Here is a 26,001-nt window from a genome sequence, read left to right as displayed (position 1 = left end):
ACCGACCACCATTCTTCTAACCCCATTGCAGCTCTGAGGTTTATGTTACATACAAATGTGTTTAGCACATCTACCGTCAAACCCCTAAGCATTGTGGTCACTGATCTTTGGTGGCAGTTTGATTGTCCCAACTTAACAAAAAATGGCACAAGCAAATATCAAGTAGACAAAAATGCTCAGGGCTGATTAAAATTGAATGGCCAAGGAAGGCTGCTCTGCACTTACCTACAACTAGTTACATCTTCTTGCAGATTTATAAAAGAATGCTATGTGCTCTGTTGTTAATCCTGCATATCTGTCTCAGAGAAATGTAATGTTTATTGGGGAGCCCCATAAATATGCTTGGGATAAGCAACTATGCACTTACCTTCACAGTTTTGTTCCATCTCTGAAATATCATTATACAGAACACACGGTCATTTGCCTTAGTGTTTGCATACAGGGGCGTAACTTCAGACCAAGCAGACCCTGCGGCTGCAGAGGGGCCCAGGAGATATAGGGGCCCCATGAGGCATTAATTCATATACAATTTAAATACATGTTAATAAAACTGGTCAACCTGGGGGCCCAGTAATATCTTGTTACTCCACTATTTGATTACATTTTTTTTTTTAAAGGATCCCTCTTTGTGTGCACAATATATTGAAATAATCTATAAACTAACTACATTACAATGAAGGTGACTAATAAAATAATGCAATATTATAATAAAGGTTATATCAACAGATACAAATAAGTATGTGTGCCCACAGAATCCAGAAATGCTTTGACCATCTGCTTTCAGCTTACTACAACTAAGCCTAGCTCTAGTCATATAGCAAGGGAAAAAAGGAAAAGCAAAAACACAGACGCATTTTTTAGATACAGATATTTATATACACAGAAATGTTCTCCAACACAAGGACACAGGCAGCAAAGATGCCCAGAACCCCAGGCTTGACACTGATGCAAGTGATCTGCATACACCGTGGCCACACAAACTCCTCTAGTGACAGACAAGAGCTGACCAGTGATGACTTGGACGGTCCTCTGAATCTGCATCTGATAATTTCCTCCCCACTCTCCAGCCAGTCATGACCCTATTAAGGGAAGACTAACAACCTCCACCCCCACCTATGCAGGTGAGCACGAAGAGCAGTGAATCTTCATCAGATTTTATCCTAGGGACTGACTCCATAAATTCAGTCTTCCCCGATTTGATCACAGGCAGTTCAAGCACATCTGTGAAGTGGACATCAAATTTTTGCCTGGAAACATTATTCTTCTGTTTAGCTCCAATTTTCTTTGAAAGCATGGGATGAGAGCCCTACATCGAATTCACCACTAGGCTCTGGAATCCTTATGCCATCTCTGCTGTGCCGGCTCTTCATAGCAACAAGGTATTCAAAGCTATAAATGCAGGATTCAGCTTATTTAATCTCAGAGCCAATGCAGAAATACCAGCGTAAAATGTTAAATCATATTCTGACCAGTAACGGTTTGGTCACTTGCATATTAAAGCAGATATGATTTAAAGCTTGCCTCTTTTTATAGCTGCTTGTACACCATACATGAACATAGTTCTGAATGTTACATAAACATACGTAGTTATATAATGAGGGGTGGAAAGTGGATAATTAATTAGCCTCAGACCATAATAAATTGACAGATTGTATTTAAAGATTTGTCGAGGGTTAAAGGTCAGGAAAAATGGAGAGGGAGCTAATTTCTCCTTTTAAATTATATCCATAGCCTTCCACACTATGAGGGGATAACGTGTTAATATCAGCACCACTCTCACTGCAGAGCTAAGACATGTAAGGGGAGGTTCTGGTGCTGAATCTCCTATTTCCATAGATAACCAGGGTACAGGAGGTTGCCAGGTTTAATGCTTCCGTCAGCACCCTCAGGCATCATTCAGTAGAGAGCAGCAGGAGTGGAAACACAGTGACCCTTAAAGGCAAGAGGGAAACATGGCAGAGAGGGAGTTTAAGTGGAACTAGTGTAAAAATATATGTAATTTAGCAGGCGACGAGGATGTGAGGGGCAATAAAAGATGTGGAGGGATTTGCCTTTGTCTCTTATTGGCGCACTTTGCCTGGCACATAATTCCTATCAATTGTTTCATCTTGCAAGAACATATGGAGGCATCGCTCATTCTGGGCAAGGGGGTGTCCAGCAATCCTGCAAATACAAAAAACATCAATGAGAAGTTGTGGGTCACAGATCACACACAGACGACAGTAAAAGACTAAAACAGCTGAACAGGACGTGTCATAAAGAGCTGAAAGGTGAGAATTTTAAATTTTAAAACAATTCACCTACAGCAGACCTCAACTGCTGCTAAAAACAAAGACCATAATGTAGCCATCTTATATATTATACATCTTAAACATAGAGATAGAGGAATGAAAGCCATCGTTTTGTGTCAGTACAACCCATAAGACCCCAGCCTGAACAGCTACATTTATTTTGTTAATAAACCCTCTTCTCTTGAAAAAGGTTGGTTTAAATAAAAAATTAAATTGCAAAGTACACAGGATACGATTTTTGCATGTATACTTCAATATCTTGATGTTCTCCTTCCTCTTAAATGGCAGATTGGAGAGTTTGATGTTAAAATTGAAGACAATTTGTTTTAGAAGAACGCACTGTACCGAAGGGAATATTGACCAAAATATAAGGCGGAGATATACATGCAAAAACACTGTAGTATTTACTCATCTATAACTTATATTTATAAGGTATATCTATAACTAATAAGCCCCTAAATGTTAACTGTAAAGTGAAAAGCAGAGAAATGTTATAAACACAACATTACTTGTTAATAAACTGTTCCAGGCCCTGCCTTCTTTCTTCAATGAACGACTCTTCAAATATCCCTTCGTCCCCTCGGAAAGGCAGTTGTCTCTTCAGAGCTTTCCCCGGAAGTGGTGGTACTACAATCTGTAAGAGAAAGAGAAAAGCATAACCAACTCATATAACATGTACCATCAACACTTTTTAATGTGGGTGGGCTTAGGTGTGGCATTCAGACTGAGTATTAGCTTAAAGGGGAACTATCGCCAAAATGTAATATAAGCTTCATCATAATGAAATAAGAATTTTCTAAATTAAATATTCTGAAAAGTTTCTAAAATATTCAAATCACTCTTGACTAACCCCTTCTCAGTTTCAGTCTCTCTTCATGCAGGAGTTGGGAGTCTGATTTTGAATGATCGTAGAATCCAATATATCTTTTAGGGGGGCTAATTTTGCCTAAAAGATTTCTAAGAGTTCTGAATTCACCAGAAATCCCGTCTCTCTACATGCAAAATAAGTGCCAGTCAGTTATTATGTTGATTTAGTGTTTAATGGAATCAACTATATGAGTGAGCTCCAATACATATTCTAGAAAAAAAGAGCCCCCCTATAAGATATATTGGACCTAACTGTCAATGAAAATCTGACACCCAACTCTTTCATGAAGACAGAATGAAGATAAACAGATGCTGAGAGAGGGATAGTGAACATAAACGTGATTATTTCAGAAACTACAGAATTTACAATTGATTGTACTTATAAGCTTTGTCATACTGAAATAAGAAACTTTATATTACATTTTCGTGAGAAAGAGATATATATCAATGAAAAATTCTGACCTGTTGAGAAGTTTTAGGAAGAAGTTTTTTCTGTCCCTATTTGTTTCCCATAATAGGGCAAAAGAGAAGGGAAGAAGAGCAGACACCAAGGGGTAACATAAACAGTGAATACCTTGATACTTGTCAAAGAGCAAAAGTCAACTCTTGCACTTCAAGGACTATTGGGTAAGACACAGGTGGATCTGCGAGGAACTACTTCCTAAAGCTCCCAGTGAAAGCAGACAGGGTACTTTGTGGGAATTGGCTCTATCAGGAAAGACTTGACTTGCTACTTTTTTGAATAGTTTAATGCTTACATATTTTGGCTAATGTGTGGTACTAGCCTCAACCCAGTACGTTCAAGGGCCGGACTAGTCTGGTGGGTCACTGGGAGAAAACCCTCCTTACCCAGGCCAACTCCGTGCTCCAAACTGGACAGTCCACCCATCACGGCTACAAGGAAGAAATAAAAGGTATGCGGGGGAGGGGCGTGGAGGCTGGCAGTGGGTTTGAGAAGTCAAGGTGTTAGCAACTGGGTTGGGGAGGGGGGGCCCTGAGGTGGCAGCCCCAAACACCCCAGTCCAACATGTGGGTCTTCTAGCAAATGGTCATTGATAGGGCATGGGTTAGACCAAGCGCTGGCAATTTCTCTTTGTTTCATGCTAGCCCAAGAACATATCACGCATGGCACTGTTTTCTCCTACGAGCTGTATTTTTTAGGAATTACAGCAGTATGGTGCAGTAATAATCCACTCCTTCCTACTACAGGGATGCTACCCTGCTGTATAGGTAATTCACTGAACCACTAGAAAGCGTAGTAAGGCAGTCAAACATCAAGTCATGTCTTTTGGATCTTACCTTGCTGTCTCTCTCCAGTTCATTCTTCAGCCATTCAAAGTCACTATACCTTCTTCTGACACAGGAATCTTTCGTTTTAAAGATGGGCAGATTTGTCTAGAAAAAGATTTTTAAAACATGAATGATTATTATTGCAGAGGTTTTTCAGTGCAGAGCTGTGTCTCAACCATTCTGTCCCCAAAAATGTTTTCATTATATGTAGACGCCTATTAACAAAAGCATGTCCCTGTGCAATGCTATAACATCATTACTGAGCCTACTAGCTGAAGATGCTCTCCAACAATCAGCTTTGGATCAATAACATAGTTACGGTAACTAAGGAAAAATGGCCCCACTTGCAAATTTGCCCTGTATTTTAACCCTTTCATAATGCTCAGGTTTATCAGCTTCCATTTAAGGAAGGTGACTAGACTGCAGTGCTTCATTCTAATCCATTCCTCTATAATCTATTAAAATATAACCTGTTCCCACCCAGAAAAGGGAAATATTTATTGTTACAATGACCAGATCTACGGTGACACCTCAATTCCACATCCCTCCAATTTAAGTTTTCCCTCATTTCACTCTGTTTCGCTGCAGTCCCAACAATATCATAATACATAATACACAGTTCCCTTGTTTTACTTTTTCCATGATTTAAAGCCATTTTTTTTTCTGGTCCCCTGAAAAACTTAAAATGGGGGTTCTACTGTATTTATATTACAAAACTGTTAAAAAGGCAAACATTTCCTTTAAGAAACTAAAGACACAAGCGAGTCTAATACTGAACAACCCAGTAAGGATATAAGGATTCCCAATAACTATGCAAACAGTTCCACCAATCTGATGTCTGGAATGTTCTCACTTCCACTATACCAGATTACTAAATGTGGTATTCTATTGAGAATTAACCACTTCTTTTTTTATGGAGCTATTGACAAGTGAGAGACATTCATGAATAAACATATACCAGCCTATACTTGTGACTTTCTCCCCACTTCCAACCAAACTCTTCAGTGGGGACACGCAAATTATGCTCATAAATAAAGTGCAAAAAGAGGTGCACATTAATCCATAGACATTAATCTACACACGGGCCTGTATGGGACTCAATGGGCCAAATGGATACCATGCAAGGGGCCATAATCTTGCATGATTTGTATTCTATAGTACAGGATCCGTTATCAGGAAAGCGGTTATCCGGAAAGCTCCAAATTACAGGGAGACCATCCGCACAGGCTCCATTTGAATCAAATATTTCTAGTTTTTAAACGTGTTTTCCTATTTCTTTGGGATAATAAAACAGAACCTTGTACTTGATCCAGACTAAAGCTGGCCATAGACGCGCAGATTATAGACTATGTCGGTTTCAATCTTCCGACCTACAACTAACCATTCAGATTAATATAAAGAAGTAAAGAGAACAAATTGCACGATGCTCAGGCCATTAATTGACAAACAGTAATCATATGAAAGTTGTGTCTGACAAATAGTAGTGACCGTCTGATATTGTCAGCTTGGAAATACATGCAGAGATATTATTGGTAGCCAATAGGTCGACTGAACAACCAATCACCATGGTACTAAAAATATGTCGGGACAATCCACACACGGTCCAAAAATCGTACGGATTTTCGTTTTGTAGGATAGTATCTTTGTGCTTTTGGCCAGACTAAGCTGCAGGAATCTGTATTGGTGGCAAAACAATCCTACTGGGTTTATTTAATGTTTTTTTTTTGTTTTAGTAGAATCAAGGTCTGGTGAAAGACTCCTTATCTGGAAAAAAACAGGTCCTGTGCATTGTGGATGCAGAATAAACTAAACCGCACACCCTCGTCCTGAGTAATAGGCCTGCTGCTCAGTATGGATTGTGGGCACCTTGCCAGTACTATACTATAAAAGCAATCAGAGCAAAAATCCCTGCATCTTTATTACATAAATACACGTTTCCAGTGACAAACCCCTTCATCAAGTACATCAACCAATATAAGTAACAAAAAATAAGCACAATTACCATCTTACTTCAATAATTGAAAATTCCCATAATTCACTGGAAAAAGTCCAACAGACAATAAAAATATAAGAAGAGCGTGACCACCTTACAATTTCTTTACCTGTTCAGTCGAATTCAGATAAAATTATATTTCAATTGCGGTTTAATTTTTAACCTTTAAAAAAAAAAAACTTGTAAAAAGGCATTCAATGTCGAATGCAGTAATAAATAGGGTTAACTTACCCAGAAAAACAAGGGGGTCGAGGTGCTCAAGCCCCAGACCTTCAGCTCATGGAGGCAATTTGTTGTGTATAAATAATTGTAAAGGGCTGGCACATACCAGACCACACTCCAAAAAATGATGTAGTAAAAAAGAGTTTTATTGTAGCAAAAACATCACGCAAAAGCCTTACGCGTTTCATGCCTTAGGGGCTCTTAGTTATAGCTGGCCCTTTAGTCATGTACCAGCCCTTTACAATTATCTATTCGCTTAATTTTTACCCTGTTCTAAGATTGAAAGAGGAATGTTATCTTTGGACAAGTGTCTGAATATGAACAGCCCCAGATAATGTAAATATGTTTTTTACTTATTTTCAACAGGTTGTCACCAATCCGTAAATCAGCTAGCATTGCACATCACAATGAAAGTAATGCAGGCCAGAGCAAGGATCATATCAACGAGTCAACCATATCCCATGGGATTTTAAAACCTGCCCGACAGACATATGGGTGATTATTGATAGTTCTAGATCGGCTAGGCCAGTCAGTGGGCCCCATGCAGGGGCCAATAAGCTGTTTAGTCTTGAAGACTTGTGTATGGCCACCTTTAAAACGCCAGCTAATAAAAAGACCTGTCTTCTGCGACACGATTTCAAGACTCAGAATCAAGATTGCAAAAAGGGACACTGCTTTCAATAACCAATGTATTTAAAAGAAGGTTCGAAACCACCGAATATTTTGAATTAGCCAAAATATTTCGATTTAGTTTACTCCCCTTTATCGACAGCGTGAACACCTCCAGTTCCACTTCCTGGTTCCTGTGATTGTGCTTCAGTAAACCCAGAGTAAAATCCAGGTACATTATACTACCCTGAGAAAATATACGGAGTTATATGCACTGCATCATTAGTGAGGGGAGCCCGGAGAGCTGGCACATGCAACATAAGCATAAGAATCATAGAGCAGCCTGATGGACTGTGGACTATTGTTAATCTAGGGCTAAATGTCACAACTGAGGAGTTATTTATGTATGAATTAAGACAGAGTGCAAAGTGCAGATTAAAAAAAAGGCTGCGTGTGCAAATTGACCTCAATCTGAAATGCAGAGGCCTCTCTGTCGGGCTCCTTGAGTAGAGAGCTGCATTCACTAGACAGAGCTCTATACAAAGAGGGCCAGTCGGGTTGTGCCAAGTAGATTGTCTCCAGTGCGTCAGACACTCAGGTTAGGGAGCAGCAGGAGGTGAGGACAGGACCTACCGATTCTGTTCTCTGCACCAAGGGCTGGAACTGGTACTCCGTGCCGAGAGCAGTATTTCCCAGGGCAAAAAAAAAAAAATTACCCCTCCACATGAATGGCATCTCTTCTTATTGCTGTATTTTCAGACAGAAAATACACATGTTTTAATGTGAAATGATTTCACTTTTGTAATAAGCACAATAAGAAACAGTATAGTGCTTGTTCTCGTCACTTAAGTCAAATAAAGGCCAAAATGATGGCATTACCAGTGACAAGCACATGTGTCAAATCTTTATACATTCATTCTATACGTGTTCAAACAGAAAAAAAAATAATAATAATTTGAATCTTTTTTTTAATGGCAATTTGCTGGGTTGCAAGCATTACTCATCGATTGCTTTGAAATCGCATGCAGCCTGTTAACTGCATTTTACACATACATTCCAATTCTCCAGATCTGCTCACATATCTCTAACACAGTGGTCACATGACTATGAAGATTTTCATTCATCCAGGTCACGGTATGTGTTGGACTGGCCCACTGGGAAACCAGGAAAAGTCCAGGTGGGCCCAGGTGTCAGTGGATTCTCATGCTGCTAAACATTTGGCCTATTTCATGGCCATTCCCTATTTCTAGGAAATAGAAAGAGGCTAAATAGTATTATAATTATAGTATGTAAAGAGGCTGAGTGGGAAGAATAATAAGTACTGAGTGTGGGCCCTTAGTCTAAAGTTGTCGGGTGGGCCCCTGGCCTAAGGTTGCTGGGTGGGCCCCCGGCCTAAGGTTGTTGGGTGGGCCCCCGGCCTAAGATTGTTGGGTGGGCCCCCGGCCTAAGATTGTTGGGTGGGCCCCCGGTCTAAGGTTGTTGGGTGGGCCCCTGGCCTAAGGTTGCTGGGTGGGCCCCTGGCCTAAGGGTGCTGGGTGGGCCCCTGGCCTAAGGGTGCTGGGTGGGCCCCTGGCCTAAGGGTGCTGGGTGGGCCCCTGGCATAAGGGTGTTGGGTGGGCCCCTGGCCTAAGGGTGTTGGGTGGGCCCCTGGCCTAAGGTTGCTGGCTGGGCCCCTGGCCTAAGGGTGTTGGGTGGGCCCCTGGCCTAAGGGTGTTGGGTGGGCCCCTGGCCTAAGGGTGTTGGGTGGGCCCCTGGCCTAAGGGTGTTGGGTGGGCCCCTGGCCTAAGGGTGTTGGGTGGGCCCCTGGCCTAAGGGTGTTGGGTGGGCCCCTGGCCTAAGGGTGTTGGGTGGGCCCCTGGCCTAAGGGTGTTGGGTGGGCCCCTGGTGTCCCAGTCCGACACTGTGGTATATGTAATACAAGTAATTGTAAAACAGTGGTCACGTAGCACTTGGGTGTTGGAAGTGCCCCCGGGGGCCTCCACGAGTAGAACTATGATCTTATGGAAAGGATCCCATGTAAAGGTTGATGATGACAATTCACTGATGTCACCAGTCCCCCTTGCACATATTCCAAGGGAAAGGTGGGTTTAGCAGTGTCCATGTGTTCGTTGCTTCTAAGCAGAAGAATTGACTACATTGTGGCAAGAGTCAGAAGCAGCGGTGCAGACAGTTACAATTTTACAAATAGCAATAAACAATGCAATTGGTAACTGGAGAATATTAAAAGCTTGCTTAGACTTACATTCCACTATATTAACCAGAATTATATTGCTGGCGCTTTACATCCCCTTAAAGAAACAGACCCATATATCCCTTTAACCCGAGGCAGATGTTCGACAGCTGGAATAGCAGAAATTCCCCGCAGGTACCCGGAGCACTGAACCGCGGGTATTCCATGAGGAGCTATGTTGCCCATTCATCCCTATCTCAGTGTAACGCGGCTCCTCTGCCTCCCAGCGACACTCACCCTCATGCGGACCTCGTACACGGTGTATCGGTTCCGCCCGACTCCCACTGTCTGTGGGTTAAAGATATCGATCTCTAGGAAGTTGCTGGGAGGGCCGTAAGCGTCTGTCAATTCCTGGGGCTTGGAGTTTAGCCGCCGGGTATCCGCTACCGTGGCGTCCGACATAGTGACCGGAAACCAGGACCGAAATACTGCGGGGACCGACACACCCGGCCCGGAGAACCTAACACGCATGCGCCGAAGCTCTTGCGTTGTCAGGGGGACGAACAGCTCCTCCGCATTGCGCGTGCGCCGTAGTATAGGCTCGAATGCTTCTATACGACATGACGATCTCCGGTCAGCTGAACACGCCGGTTCCGTCCCCTTCCGGAATAACTCATTGGACGACGCCCACGCTATCCTCTTCGTTCATTGGCTAAAACATTACGGCAGGTTTGCAATTGGTTCTAAGCGTTGCGTCTCATTCCCCTTCAAAGCCAATGGTGAATTGGGAGCGCTGTTTAAATTCGCAGCAGCAGCTTCATCTTGGAATCCGTTTGGGAGTTACCCTACGGCAGGGCCATCGTGTGCTGGTAAGAGTCTAAAAACGCATCGCAGGGGCAACTTGTACTGCAGGCATCAGCTTTACTGTGTGTGCGGAGCCATATTTACCATTATAACCGCGGCAGGTTGACATGGGATCATGGGAAGTGTAGTTCAATGACAAATGTGGCACAACAGGACATGCAATTAGTACAGGCTTTCTCCTATGGCGCAAAAGCAGAGCTTGTTGGGAGAGGCGAGGCTTGGATGTGATTGGAGGGAGTGTTGGCCTTTATTCCTCTCCCTTGTGCTCCTGGGAGACCAGTGGTGGAAACGTTTGCTCTCTTAGTTCTATGGATGGTCCTTTGTTGATAACTGTGTGTAACCCTGAGCAAACCATACAGTTATTTCAATCCAAAGGCATTCACTCTGCTCTCAAATGATCTGTAAATGGAATTGCTATTAAATGCAGCATCTGTGTGCAAGTTTGCTCTCCCTGCACTCCCTGTTGTGACTCCTGACACTATGTAGCAGAAGCAGGCGGACCTGTTACACAGAAAGTGTGAAACAAACGCTGCTTTAAATCGCACCAAGACAACTGAATGCTTGTCATGAATCCATATCGGAAAGCTGCTTAGAATCAGATTTCTTTTTATTATACAAAAGTCATTCTCTCATTTCTCTCCTTAAATAACACTGCCATTAGTGCTTTGTTTTTTGGTCATCTTAAATTAGTCTGAGTGTTTGCCAGAACCATTAGAATCGTGTGACTTCGGACAACTGAACATCATTATTTTTTAACACAGTACGGTATTTGGCCAAATATTTTGTAGAGGGTTCATTGTTTATGTAAAGTCAGTGCATTGCCCTCGAACTGCAATTTTATTTGCTGAATAAGGCGGCAGCCGTATATACTGGAGATCACGTGCAAAAGTTAATTGTGACCTTTCAGGGAATTTGGTGAAGATGCAAATATAAATGATGTAGCCAATAGAAAATGCCCGCTGTTTAAAGCAGATCTTGTATTCAGGAAAACACTACGGTGCAGACTAACGGAGGGGACAAATACAGAGACAATGATTCATTTTGTGTGGGGAATATGTGCCCAACCTAAAGACATGCTAAGGGTTCACATGTGCTTTAAAATTTAACAACCCCTTTAAAGGACCAGTAACATCAAAAATAACTTACCGAAACTGCACTTGCGCTCCTTTTCAGAAAATGGCGACGATCCATAGTGCGGCGTCAATATCTCCTATAAGGAAGACAGGGAGGAGAATTTGAGCGCCGCATGATGGATCGCCTTTTCTTAATAAAGGCTTTGTGATTTTAAAGTTTAATTTGTCTTGGTGTTTTTTTTTTTTTAAATGTTTTTTTTTTTTTTTGATGTTACTGGTCCTTTAAGGTGAGATTTGCTAGATGAACTTTTAGTGTAGACAGAAAATAAGAATTTGCTATTCTTTGTTTTTTTTTTTTTTTTTTTTTTTTTCTCTCATTGTTTGTCCTCTGCAAATCTCGGGTTTGGACTTTCAACTGCTATTGGATCACTAGGGCTTGTTTATCCCCAGCAATGAGGCAACAGTTGGTATGTTCTAGTGGAAGATAAGCAGAGGAAATCTTTGGAATAAAAAGTCACTTCTAGTCAAGTTTTCACCCTGATAGTCTGAATGTGGCATCAGATGCTATAGAGCAGTGCTGTTCAACTTATGTGGTAGAGGGCTGATATTTTTTCCGGCCTACATAGTGGAGGGCCAATAATGGAAGCCAGTGTTGACCATTTCCTGTTTTAAACCACACCCACTTTAAATCACACCCATGTTACCACAAGACCTTGTCCACATTAATGGTGGTAGCACACCAAAAAACAAAATGGTTGGTGCTCACTGCAGGGATATCATTCATCACTCCTATGTGAAAAAACTTGTCATATTAACATACCCTTAAATCCATATGCCTCCACATTCCCTTGGATAACACAGCATCCCCAGCACATGATTAAACACCTTAGGGGCCCTAACAATAACTTATCTTTAAATTTTAACAAACCCCCAGAACAAATTCCAGGCTTGTGTTCCACAGGCAGAGTACGTCGGGCACACACACAGGCGGAGCAGAAAATTCTGTGGTACTGAGGGCCAAAATTTTTCCAGCCTACATAGTGGAGGGCCGATAATGGAAGCCAGTGTTGACCACTCCCTGTTAAAACCACACCCATGTTACCACAAGATCAAGTCCACATTTATTGTGGTAGCACACCAAAAAACCAAATGGTTGGTGCTCACTGCAGGGATATCACTTATCACTCATGTGAAAAAAATTGTCATATTAAGACATACACTTAAATCCATATACGTCCTCATCCCCTTGGATAACACAGCACCCCCTGCACATGATTAAACACCTTAGGGGCCCCTAACAATAATTTATTTTCTAATTCTATCAAACCCCAGAACAAATACCAGGCTTATGTTCCACAGGCAGAGCAGGACACACACGCATGCAGTATATGGAAGGCAAAACAGAGCAAGAGACGGAAACCTATCCGGACCACTCTACATGTACTACATACACTGCCACAGTGCTGGTGCCCAATTGGCATTTTGTATAAAGTGTGAACAATGTGGCCAGTTTCGGTCTGGGTCTCAAGTGTGAACAGTACAGGCCTTTAGGATGTGAACAATGCAAGGGGGGGTCACAGGTGTGAACAATACAGAGGATTAGTCTGAATTTGAGTTTTAAACAATGCAAGGGCCAGTTAATCTCTGTAGTGATGCAATTTAAAGCTTTCACATGGTAAGCAAACACAGCAGGCAGGCAGGGGCCACACAAGGAGGGGGGTCTTGGCCAGTTGGACAGCCCTGCTATAGAGGACAAATAGCACATGTGGACATACCTGCTGTTGCAGTGGCACAGCCAATACAGTGCTAAGTCATTGCAGGGCCCCAATAAGTAGAAGCCAGTAGGGATGCACCAAAAAATATGCAATTGCCAAAGAGTTGATACAATTTTCACATCCTAGTCTTGCAAAAAATGCTTTGATTTGGCCACATTCTGTACTGAATCCTGGATTTGTTGCATCCCTAGATATAGTACAACACTAGATATAGTAAAGACCCTAGATATCGCACTCCCCTCACAAGGGCGTTCATCTCTGAACAACATTATGGGTCAAATTTGTCTGCTTGTTCTCTTAGAATTGTAACAAAAAACAAGTGGTTTTAGATATCATTGTGCATGTTATTTCAGGAACATGGAAAATCCACACATTCCAATTTTGTAATTGTGCTAGTTCATTAAAACCCTTCCCTGAAAACTGTACTTGAGAGTGAAGTGTTAGTAAAAGCAATAACTTTGTATTCCCTATTTTCAATTTTTAATTTATTTTATTTATAAATCCACCCCTATATTTTTAAAATAAAAATAAATATTTTTAAATGGGGTGCCTTTTCTTGCCACCAGTGTTCCCTACTACATTTCGATGTGCACAAAATGACCTAGAGGGAGGGTTTGCATGTGTTAAGGTGGCCATAGACGTGCAGATTTACCTTCCTGTCGGACAACCGATCGTTCAGTGCCATCTCCCGACCTGCCACTAACCATTCACATCAAATGAAGTAGTAAAAGAACAGATCAGACAATGTTCTGCCCCTGACAGCAATCTTACAAAAGTTATGTCCGACCAAAGCTGGTGACGGTCTCCCACTGATATCGTCAGATCGGCAATACATGCAGAGATATTATCGTTAGCCGACATTTTCTAACCTGTCCAATCGTCTGAAAGACTGATCGCCATGGCACAAAATATGTCGGGACACTCCACACACAACCTGAAAATCGTACGAAACGGAGATTCGTATGATCAAATCTTTGCATCTATGGCCAGCTTTAGTACTAAATGTATATCCAAACTGAATATTGTGTGTCTTAAAGGGGAAAAAATGTTTGCCACCCTTTTGAATTTTTTTGGGCTGGTCCTCTTTGCCATCTATGTGAAATACAGCCACAGACCGCTTGGGAATGGGGGTTTAGGGCCCACCAGGTTGCCGGGTTAGGGACGGTGTCCTGCCAGCCCAGTCCGACTCTACCTACTGACTCTGTTTTCACAATGTAAATCAACCTATTGGTCAGGGTTTTGAGCTTTGAGTGGTAAGAGCTGAACATCAGGGGCAGGAAGTTCTGTTCTAAGCAGCTTCATTAAACTTCCTAGAAGCTGGTCTATTACTGTTTATGGATTCCTTGCTGTTCTTTTACTTTGTGGATCATTTTCTGCAGTGCTTCCTTTGTTTCTTTGTGACAATGTTTAAGTGGTGTATTACCTGAAATGTGTCTCTGGATGTGGTTGGAAGACCAGCTTTGTTTTCTTTGTTGATCCATTTTTTTTTTTTTTCTTTTTAACGTTATGTTTATTTCTTTTAATTGTAGGTTGTTCAAGAACAAATACAATCAGTTCGCTCAACTCCATAAGGAGGTAACTTCCTACAAAGCTGGAGAACCCTGCTCAGAAAGCTCTCAAAGTGCCACCAGGCACAAAAAGTCATTTGAATCCCTTACAACAAGTGGTACTAAAAGATATCAGCAATGCCCCTAAAGTAAGTGGAGAGTTGCCCACAGGCCCATGCAAAAGGCGACTGAGTGATTCAGATGGCTTCAGGTCCTCCTTGTCCTTGAAGCCCACATTCAAAAGGGGACGTCTGTCACAGGTATCCAATAACTGCAGGGACAGTGGGTGGAAAGAGCCAATGATGATGATGAATCCATGCTCCAAGGAGGCTGGTGGCTTCAGGGATGGGCCTTTTATAATAGATGAAGAAAAACAAATGACTGGCATCGGTAAATTGAGAAGAATCCAGAAGGGAGAAGTAGAGAGCAAAAACACTAATAAGGATCCAAACTCCCCCAGAATGAAGAAAAACATTCTTGGTAACCAATCAGCAGATTCTGCTGTACCCTCCATCTTAGATGAGGCATTTCCAAAAATCAGAGACTCTTACGAAATATCTGAAGGTGGTTCCATAACCGGAAACAAATTTTTCAGCACTCCTTTGCCATCTGGCACTAAAGCCAAAAAAAAGCTTACGCCTGTATTGGAAGTGGACATCGAGTCCAATGATGATTGGAGCATTCTTGATAATAAAGCTACGCCAAATTTACGCAGTAAGAATACTTGCAGCATTGTTGCTCAGGAAGGTGATACAGTGGAATCTGCATGGGAAAGTTTTTTCACTGCCGAATGTCAAGAAATCGCTGATAAGCTAGAAGGCAAAGAAACAGAAGGAAGATGTTCAGGAAAGCGAAAGGTAGATGAGTTGGATGTGTCCACCATAGATGCAGAACCACCCCCCTATGAATGCACCCCTATGAAGTCCATGCTGGCATGTGAAGTGGCAAATATACTAAGATCTTTAGACAACAGTCCTGCCAATGAGGGGCCTTCTATGCTTGGTGATAGTCTTCTTGACCTTGAAAAGTTGGACCTGCAGCTGATTGACTTTAATTCAAAAGACAAGGGCAAGCTTTCTGGCAAGATCCAAGCTTTGAATAGTTCAATTGAGGGAATATTTGTTTTAGGTGAAGGCACAGATGGTGCGGGCAGCAGCAAAAAGCAAAAAATGGATTCAATGAAGGAAAACCAGAGTATTGCCAATAACCTCAGCTACAGTAGTCCGTCTTTGCAGGCCCATGGGCAGTCAGGATCTAAAGGTGTGGGTAACAGAACAAGATTAAATGTGCCCCTGGAAATAAACAAAGTTGAGCGAATTATGAACTTAATTAATGAAGCAAAGATGAACAAAGGACCACCAGAGGGGTCAGAGAGTTTCCATTCAGAGCCTTTTAAGGGACCTGCTTCTTCAGTGCTGTCCCCTAAGAAAAGTGAGGCTGTTTTCACTTTGCCTACCAACACAACCGTGGACATGGAAATAACAAATGAAGCAATTGCTGTCAACACAACTCAGGTTATTGAAAGTGTTAGCAAATTATCTACCAATACAACACAAGAATTTTCTTCAATCAGTAAGGTTCCAGATGACAATACTACACAAGATCTTTTCCCGGTTTATAAGGTTCCTGGTGCCAACACAACCCAACTGATTGAATCTGTACCTCTAGCCCCCACTGATGCAACACAGGACATTATTGTTGAGCATGATGAGGTCCTGAATGTAAATGCTACTCAGGACATTGAGACTTTGCAAAAAATCTCTGCTGACACAACACATAAGGTTCCTGGTGCCAACACAACCCAACTGATTGAATCTGTTCCTCTAGCCCCCACTGATGCAACACAGGACATTATTGTTGAGCATGATGAGGTCTTAAATGTAAATGCTACTCAGGACATTGAGACTTTGCAAAAAATCTCTGCTAACACAACACAGGACATTGTGCTTGAAGAGGGTGCCAGAGTCAACACTACTCAGGTGATTGAAACTGGTCTCCAAGCTTCTGCCAACACTACACAGGACATTCTGCATGATGAGGTCAATGTTGCGAACACCACTCACGTTATTGAAGCTCCATTTAAATCTTCTCCACAGGCAATTCTAACCGTGATTGGTGGGGTAACCCAGGTCACAAATGCCAGAACAAAGGCCTCTCCTAATACCACACAGGATATTTTGCTAGAACGTAACGTTGTGTTACCCATTGTCAGCCAGATGGCTTGTGTTGTACAAAAAATGACTTCTTTCAACACCACACAGGACGTTGTGTCAGATCCTGAGGATGTCCCTTGCACCCAGAAAGCTGACACTGTGCCAAAGATGATTTGCAGCAATACCACGCAGGATATTGTTCTAGAGTCGGAGACCACTGACATGCAGGTGATGGATGTTATGCCAAAAGTTACTTCCATCAACACCACACAAGATGTTGTATTAGAGCCTGTAGCCATTATAGCCACTCTGATAACTGATGTTACAACATTTTCTTCCAGCAACACTACACAAGAGATTTTACCTGAAGTAAATACTGTTGGTGATTCCAAGTTGACTAATGCAATGCTAAATGTGTCTTCCAGCAACACTACAAATTATATTGATCCAGCCATGTCAAAAATGTGTTCTGAAAGCCTCATTAAGGATAACGAGCCAACGCCTAATGTTATGGCCGTGGAGGCCGTTTCCAAGCTCTCTGCCATCACAACACCGGAAACAACAATCGTTGATGAAAAGGTCAGCACTTCCAATACAACCGTTTCTAATGATGTGAAGGATCCATCGGTCAGCCTTGCAGCTGATACGCCTCAAGAGACCATAGGAGAGGCACCCATAATGTCTCAGAATGTTCCTCCTTCTCCCAGAGATGGCTCTGTCAATACAACTCTGGATTCTTCGGCTCTACCGTCTGTTGATAAGATCAAGAATATGGGGGGCACTATATTAAAAGACCAGAGGACACTTAGTCCTGTTTGTAATTCTGACCTCACACGGGACACTGTTTTGCCTGAAGTGTCCCCACAAGTCCAAGTGCCAGTACCAGGCGTTGCACAGGTTTCACAAGAATCCATTTCAATGGTTGGCACATTAACGGAGGACAAGGAAGAAAGTTCCAAAATTGAAGCAGTGTGTGAGATTGCCAATAAGATATCTGAAGCAACCAGCCATGAAAGTAGCAAACTAAGTTGCCATGAGCCTACAGGGGACATGGGGGAAATGGAGCCGTGCGAAGTGGCCCAGGAAGCACACGATGAGAGTGTCTTTTCTGTTAGCTCACTCTCTTTTGTTACTTCAACACCTCTTCCAGGCTTGAATAATTTCCAGTTTAAGAAATCAAGCCAAGATTCCATGCAGCATGACCCCAATTTATCAGTCTGCTCCGTGGTGGACGAATCGGCAAATAAAGCATCTGAGGAGGAAAAAGAGAAAAGCCTTCAGGGTGGCACCAGTTCAGTGAGAGCAACTGCTCCTGTCTCTCAGCTTCCATGTAACAAACGGAAAAGTTTCCTCCAACAACCAAGGGCATTACAGTCTGGAACTGGAGTCCCAACATCTGGTATACCATCTGCCCGGAGATCTCTGGCTCTATCAGCTGCCTCTGTGCCTCCAAAACTGACAAAGGAGCAAGTGCTACCCCAAATTCCTCCAAGGGGAACTGGAATACCTGCTAGAGGAAGTATTCGGCCTCCACTAACTCGCAGCAGCCATGTGAGAACCAGTGTTGGTAATGCCAAACCAAGCATTGCAAGTTCAGCTGCAAACACCTCTCAGAACAGAACTATTGGTGGCCGATTCCGCACTCCCAGAGCTGCAGCTGCAAAGGTTAGTAGAACGGTCACCTGCTCATCCTAAACTCCTAATAAACAACATCATTTAAAATGTCTTTCCATGATGGCTCCCTTTAACAGATTGTATTGCATTCTATGGGTGGAGTAAAATAGGTTAATGCCTCTGACTTAAGGGCAGCACTGGGTCTATCCATGCTTTTGCAGGCCCCGGTGTTTTTTTTTTTTTCTTTTTAAATCCAAACCCTTTACCTTTCAATTTTTAATTATAATCTGTTAATTTTTCTATTTCTGGAGCCGTGTAACTATATATTTGTATGTGAATGACATAACCATGCAGTGGCATATTCTCTCTTTCTAGGCAAGACCTAGCTTAACACATGCTCAGATAACAAACAATGCCTCCGTGATCAGACCACCCTCTCGACTGATCGCTCCGAGCAGTGCCCAAGTCCCAAAGGATGCTATGTGTGCTCCTACGGCCTCTGTACGCCCAGCTGCTCCATCTGGTAAGGGCATTTTAATTGTTCATTTATTAACTATAGTAAATAAGTGAAGCCCAACCGTCTTGTTTTTGGTATTTTCTAATACAATCTGTGAATGGCTGTTGTGCTGAGTTCTAGTTTAGTGAATGAGGAGTGACCCATGCTGTATAGTGGAATTTTGCTCTCGGCCACGATTAGTGATTGTTATGCATTATGTACCATAGCCCAAAAACTTACTGTCTATGTTAACCGTTGTGTATTTTGTGTCCTATTGTTTGTTGGTGCGTGTGCTGGAGTTTTTTCAACAAGGTAATAACATTTCTACTTGTAGGAGCTCAGACTTTTGGTCTTCTCAGACATGCACCTTCATCTGTACGTCCCCCTATTCCACTGCAGAGGACAGGTAAGAGGTGCCTAAAATGAGCAGTTCATGTACTCTAAACCTCAATCAAGTAATCTGGAATTTTGGTTGAAATCCCAGACTTCTCATCTCCATAACATTCGATTTGTTATTAAGATACCATATAATGAACAAAAGCCATGAATATCTTGTAAATTATATCCTTATAAACGGTGAGTTCTGATGTCATTTATGTCACATGACTCACTGAAACTTGTGTATTATAAGAAATAAAGTACCCCCAGTTGCAAAATATGAGGATATTCTAAGTTACCGAGGTGTTCCATGACCTGTATAAAAACACTCTGCCTTCGGCAACGTGTTTTTATATGGTCTTGAAGCTCCTCGGTAACTTATAATATCCTTATAATACACAAGCCATGAATATTCTGTAAATGATATCCTTATAAATGGTGAGTGCTGATGTCATCTGTTATAAACAGTGAGTTCTGATGTCATATGACTCACTGAAAGTTGTGTATTATAATAGATAAAGGACCCCCAGTTGCAAAATATGAAGTTACCTAGGAGTTCCGTGACCTCTGCCTTTGGCCTCGTGTTTTTTCATATGGTCATGAAACTCCTCGGTAACTTATAATATCCTTATAATTTACAAGAGGGGGTACATTATTCACTATATACAATTACATTATAGGAAAACTATACCCCCCAAACAATGTAGGTCTCTCTAAAAAGATAATGCGTAAAACCCTGCTTCATGTAAATCAACAATTTTCATAACTATAATTTTCTAGTAGTCTGTGCCATTGGGTAATCATAAATAGAAAATTGCCATTTTAAAAAACAAATAAGGGCCACCCCCTGGGATCGTACGATTCGCTGTGCACACAAACCGACCAACATACCATACTTGTTAGGTCACATGAGCCAATTAACAGACAGAGTTATGTCTTTTGCTTCAACATCTCTTCCAGTTAGAGTTGTAGTATTTCTGGTCAGGTGATCTCTGAGGCAGCACACAGACCATCATGAAATGGTGGTTCAAATCAAAAGATGTGTAAGGGCAAGATTTACTTAAATATATATTCCAGTTTGTGTCACTTAATTTGATTTAAACTATCTGTTGCTCAAGTATTCATTTTGGGGGTATAGTGAATACAGCGTGGACAACATACTTCAATACAATCCTGTACAGCAGGAGGTGTCTGCTCTACACTCATAACAAGACATAAACCAAAACAGAAAAAACAATGTGGTTATTTCAGGTTGTGAAAAACTACTACAGAAGGAAACGTATGGCCTTATTTAATCAGAAATCCATTAACTGCTGTGCCAAAGCACACTCATGCAATGGTTAATATGCCCTGCCCTCCTCCATGTATTGTGTCCTGGTTACAATAGCTCCATCTAGTGGTACAACATTCAGAGATGTTGTAGTATATTTTTTTTTTTTTTTTTGTAATTACCTTTTTTGTTTGGCAATTCTTTAAATCCTATGAGTGCTGTCGGTGTATGTGTAATTATGTATTCAGCACAAGCAAAATAAAACTAACTGGTGCTGAAACTTCAGCTTGTAATCAGCACGTGGCGTATCACTGCATGGACACCATCACGAGGTGTCTGCTAAGGCCTCTGTTAGGTAGTGCCACTGGCATCACTCTCCTTACAACTGTCTTAGGCTTCAGTTGAATGTCCTAGTAGATTATTAGGCAGGGAATGGGCAGCAAAGTTAGTTCACATTACAGCTTATGTCCTTGTTCACTAATAAACCCTAAACGAATCCCTTTATGTGACGGCCTTTACAGACCTTCTCCTGTTAAATTAGGTTTAGCCATGAAGAAACCTCAAAGAGACACTTCACTTTCAGCAAAGAACGACAGCCTTTCTGCAACCAGAAATGTACAGGTGGAGGTGTCCTGTGTCTCTGGTGAACCTGCTAGGTCTCAAGGAACAGATAAGCCAAAGGATACTGTGGCTACAGTTTCAGGTGTGATGCTTGTCTCCACTTTATCTTCTCTTCTACACCCCCCCCCCCCTTTAATTTGATGACTTAATTTATGTTTCTTTACACAGAAATTGTATCTCCATCTGAAGCTCCAGAATGCCTACACTTACAGGTATGTCTGTATTCAAATATAAAAAGATTGGTACGTAGTGCCAATAAGTGTACCATTATTAATCAAGAGACAAAATATCCAAAGCAATTAATGAAGAGAGAAAATACTCACGGTTCACCCCAGTCCACGGGTGCAAAAGTCCAAAACAGCAAAAAGTTGTGAGTTTTCTCCAAAAAGTAAAGACCAAGGTTATAAGTAAAAGTTTTAATCATTTATTAGAACATACAGATAACCGCCTAACGCGTTTTCGTGCTATGACACTTACTCATTGGCTAAATGTCTGTATTATTGCATAATAGAAACTGCAAAGTTCTTATAAATCTATACAATGATCTATGTAGATTCCCCTTTTAGTCGAAACGCCTAAAAAAAATTTTGGCAACAATTCTCAATCTTTGTTTTTAAATATGAAAGATGATTTCATCATATTTGGCCCATGCAATAACCTTTTTAAGCAATGGCAATTGAAATAAAAGTATTGTATCCAGGACAGAGAGTAGAAAGGGACAGACAAACATTGCTTTCAATAGCAATACAAATAATTTTAAAACCATAGACCATTTGTAATGAATGTGTATTGCAAAGTTGCTTAGAATTATGGTTTATTTCATTAGGCAAAATATATTTTTTGGGTTGACATTGCCTTTAAATCTCAAATATGAGGGTTAGTAAAGAAAGCTGTGTAGTGCTAATCACTTTGCTTAATCTATTGGCTTCACCGTTATAAAGCAGTGCTTGAGAGCACTCGCCACTGCTTTATAGGTTACCCATTGGGTTAGCGGCAACCCAGATGTGGATTGATGCACCTACGCTTTCCAGATTTCATATTCGCTTCACCGCTGTAAGCTCTCATGTCTCATTCTAGTGCATTGAGCCTAGCTGCATGTCAGTGGGGATATCCTGTGCACTTTGCTCTAGTCCCAGTAACCCAGATCCAGTTTTAATAAGAGCTTATTAATCAACGGAGCAATATATATCTCTCTCTCTTTAACTTTCTCTCTTTATCTCTCTAATCTCTTATCTCATATCTCAAACCGCAAAAATAACGCACTCATAGGACTTAGTATTAAAAAAAATGGTGTTTATTTCAATGTTTTGTGTCTTGAACGTGAGCCGAGACGTTGAATTAAACCCTTTTTTTTTTTTTTTTTTTTTTTTTTTTTTTAAATATTAAATCTTTGAGTGTGGTTTTTTTGCTGTTTGATATGATTTGATATACCAGCACCTAGGCATTTTCGTGTGATCTGTGTGCACTGGTCTAATGTTCTATAGATATCTATAGCAGTTATCCTACACATTACCCTAATAAGACAACCTTATTTTATTGTTCTCATTACAATTGTATCCATCCCTGTTAACCTTTTGGTTCCATTCCAGACGTGTCCTTGTTGCCGTATTAAGTACCAAGAACTTCTGCAAAAGATTGAAGAGTTAAGGAATCACCTTGGTGAGAATGTGAGTATCATATCTTGGTGTTTCCCTTGTCTGCCTTATCCTAAATATCCCCCGTACATGTTGATGGGCAGTGGTCAGTTTTTTTTTTTTTGTATGTGTGGAAAGGTGTATGCATGAAGAGAAATAAAGTAACAGATTTAGTATCCCGTTCACTGACTTCAGAGCATCCATGACGGTGGATAAATAATGCACATGTGGCAAATAACCAATATTTTATATGTAGCTTGCTTTGATTGCATGTGTGTGGGTATAATATTTTCTATCTTAGAGAATCACAAGGCCTTTGGCACATTCAGCAGCCCTAAAGCTGGCCATAGACGCATAGATCTGATTGTACGAATCGAGGATTCATGCGATTTTCGGAACGTGTGTGGAGAGTCCCGACATTTTTCGTCCGGCGGAGATCGGTTGATTGGACAGGTTAAAAGATTTCTGTCGGCTGCCGATAATATCTCTGCATGTATTGCCGATCGTACGATTTTCAGAGGGAGACTGTCACTAGCTTTGTCAGACATAACTATCGTACGATTGCTGTCAGGGGCAGAACATCGGCTGATCTGTTCTTTAACTACTTTATTTGATCGGAATGGTTAGTGGCAGGTCGGGAGATGGGGGAAGTCCGAACGTTCGATGATTCGTACCATCGGATCTTTGCGTCTATGGCCAGTTTTACATATACAATTTTATACTGCCTCAAATATCCAGTTTTCCCACCCATAATTGATGCCTTTTCTCCTGACTGCAACGGCCTTATAGTTTGCTAATAACTAGAGGTATAGGAATGTGCCGGAGGAAGAAGTCCCTGCTCAGTTTTTGTATTTAGAGATGGCAAAGAGGCGGTTCCCTTTAAAGTGAAAAAGAAAGGCTACTATGTAAGATGTGCGTTTCTATGGTGTACGTATTGTTTAACAACAAAATGTGTTCTGGGCCTTTGATATTAAATGCGTTGCCTCCTTCTTCAGGTCAGACAATGAACCCAGAAGCTGCAGCAACCAAGGACCATAAACCGTTTCTGAAACTCTCCTCGTGGGAGTGAAAATATGATTCCATAGAAAGGTGCTTCCTTTTACTGTTACAAGCAGGGGTTTAACACAAAAAAATGTTAAAGGGGGGAAATGTATTTGAAATCTTATAAATATATTTAGAGTAAAGAACAAGAATCTTTTATATTGCTGCCTTCTCTCCAGCTCTTGCCTGGCATGATTGCTGTATTATGTTTGTTTTATATGTTATTGTAATATATATCTGTGAATAATAAACACAAAGCCTTTACCACTTGCATTGTCTGTGTTGATATCATTCTTTTTGTTATACAGTAGAACCCCCATTTTACATCCCCTGATTGTAAAAGTTTTCCCTAATTTGACATTGTTTTGTGGTCCCACCTATATATTGTGCATAATACATTCCCCCCCCCCAGCCTTTTGGTTTGCACTTGGCTTAACCTGTCTGGGTACAACATAACTATTTGAAGGAACTCTGCAGGAGTAAAAGGGTCCCATCTGTCCGTTCAGCCAAATGGATCATTAGACCATTTCCCAGCAGTCGGTGGCAGAACTAATCTGTCTGCCAAATAGTTAATTCCATTTGTGGCAAGCTTACATGGTACTGCAAAAACATCAACGGGACATTGTTACATATGTTAACGGCACACGGCTAAATATGGCACACCTACAGTAAGGAACTGTTTCAGTTATTTAATTCCCATGATGGGCTAAAGCCACCAGCATCTAACCTTTTGTAAATAGCATTGCAGCACCAGCAAAGTTAGGCATATACCCAAAAGCACGGGCCCCAAGTTTTATTTAGTTTTTTTTTTTTTTTACCACTGAGCAACATTCGGATATACGTAAAAGGAGTCTCTGGAAGCAACGCAAGCCTGAAAAATGCTCTTGGGGGTAACTAATAAGGGCTGTGATTGCAGCACGCAGCGTCTGCATCCGACAGTCGGATCAACACTGCAACACCATGCGACAATTCTATCTCTTGCCTTAGTTTTGTCGCATGCGTTTTGTCGGATCGCGACAAAATCGCTCGTGGAGTCCTACCCTTAAAATAATTTACATATATGGTTAGCATGCATTGGTAAAAGTGAGTTTGCTTCAGAAATACTACTATAGTTGATATAAATAAGCTGCTGTGCAGCCATTCAAGCTGGAAAAATGTTTTGGATTCGGCCGAACCCCCAAATCCTTCGCAAAAGATTTGGCCGAATACCAATCTGAGAGAGCATAATTTAGGATGCGGCACATCCTGCTTTATGTTGTATATATCCTTTATGCTGGCACCTGGGCAGTGACCTAGTCAATGGTGTGCACCTTGGATACATATATACCATACATAAAACAGTATATAGACCTATATGTTAATTACTTTAAAACTTTCATTTTTTTTTTTTTTTTGATGTTGCTGTTCCTTTAAACTTACATTTCATGTGGACTAATGTCAGGGAATGGGGTAAAGCAACATAAACAAAATGTGCCAATAAAGACCAGGTAGGTGACCAAACTCTCTGTTTTCTTAATTTTTGTATTAAGTGTTTACACATAACATTCACATAGTAAGCATCTACTGATTGCCCATGTATGGCCCTGCCCTTGCTACACCATACCCCAACTGAACTGTAAAGTGTACAAAACCTTCATATTCTGCAGAGACTTTTGTAAATCTGACATTACATTATTCTTACTTACAGTTTTACTTTACTCTGCTTTTGAGCATTCTCCAATACTTCCCTAGCCAAGAACAAACAGAAATGAGGGAGACACAAGACTAGACAATGACTTCTCATTCAATGTCATTCTGCCTTAACTTTGCTGGATATAAGAGCCTCTGCCCAATAACTGAATTTGTCAGTTGTATGTTATCCCTGACCAGTCGTTTGTGAGCAAACAATGCAACTATACAGTGTCCTGAATGTCACCCTGTACATTTGGCCTGTGCCCATCTATATCAGGGGTCCCCAACCTTTTTTTTACCCACATGCCACATTCAAATGTAAAAAGTTGGGGAGCAACACAAGCATGAAGAAAGTCTCTGGAGATGCCAACTACTAAGTATGTTATTGGCTATTTGGTAGCCCCCTATGTGCACTGACAGAC

The 26,001-nt window shown here is 41.4% G+C and overlaps 2 protein-coding genes across 2 annotated transcripts; one reads left to right on the top strand and one right to left on the bottom strand.

Moving 5' to 3' along the window:
* Positions 1–853: 853 nt before the first annotated feature.
* snx12.L (sorting nexin 12 L homeolog) lies at positions 854–10,036 on the bottom strand. The gene is given in 4 exon segments (NM_001092106.1): positions 854–2,163; positions 2,801–2,925; positions 4,458–4,553; positions 9,740–10,036. Coding segments are annotated over 4 exon segments (489 nt in total). The 5' UTR covers positions 9,905–10,036; the 3' UTR covers positions 854–2,060.
* Positions 10,037–10,164: 128 nt separating this feature from the next.
* Positions 10,165–24,179, top strand: LOC108698339. The gene is made up of 8 exons (XM_018229759.2): positions 10,165–10,311; positions 14,684–18,519; positions 18,844–18,991; positions 19,299–19,370; positions 21,154–21,315; positions 21,402–21,445; positions 22,823–22,900; positions 23,863–24,179. The coding sequence occupies exons 2-8, from the start codon at positions 15,001–15,003 to the stop codon at positions 23,872–23,874; spliced, it is 4,035 nt and encodes a 1,344-aa protein (XP_018085248.1). The 5' UTR covers positions 10,165–10,311; positions 14,684–15,000; the 3' UTR covers positions 23,875–24,179.
* The last annotated feature ends 1,822 nt before the right edge of the window (positions 24,180–26,001 follow it).

This window comes from Xenopus laevis, chromosome 8L (assembly GCF_017654675.1).
Source record: "Xenopus laevis strain J_2021 chromosome 8L, Xenopus_laevis_v10.1, whole genome shotgun sequence".
NCBI lineage: Eukaryota > Metazoa > Chordata > Amphibia > Anura > Pipidae > Xenopus > Xenopus laevis.
This window is presented reverse-complemented; position numbering and strand designations above follow the sequence as displayed.

Coding starts and splice junctions, on each gene's coding strand:
- LOC108698339 (XM_018229759.2), top strand. CDS start 15,001: ATGATGATGATGAATCCATGCTCCAAGGAGGCTGGTGGCTTCAGGGAT. Junction 18,520..18,843: donor CCAGAGCTGCAGCTGCAAAG/GTTAGTAGAACG, acceptor CTCTCTTTCTAG/GCAAGACCTAGCTTAACACA. Junction 18,992..19,298: donor ACGCCCAGCTGCTCCATCTG/GTAAGGGCATTT, acceptor TTCTACTTGTAG/GAGCTCAGACTTTTGGTCTT.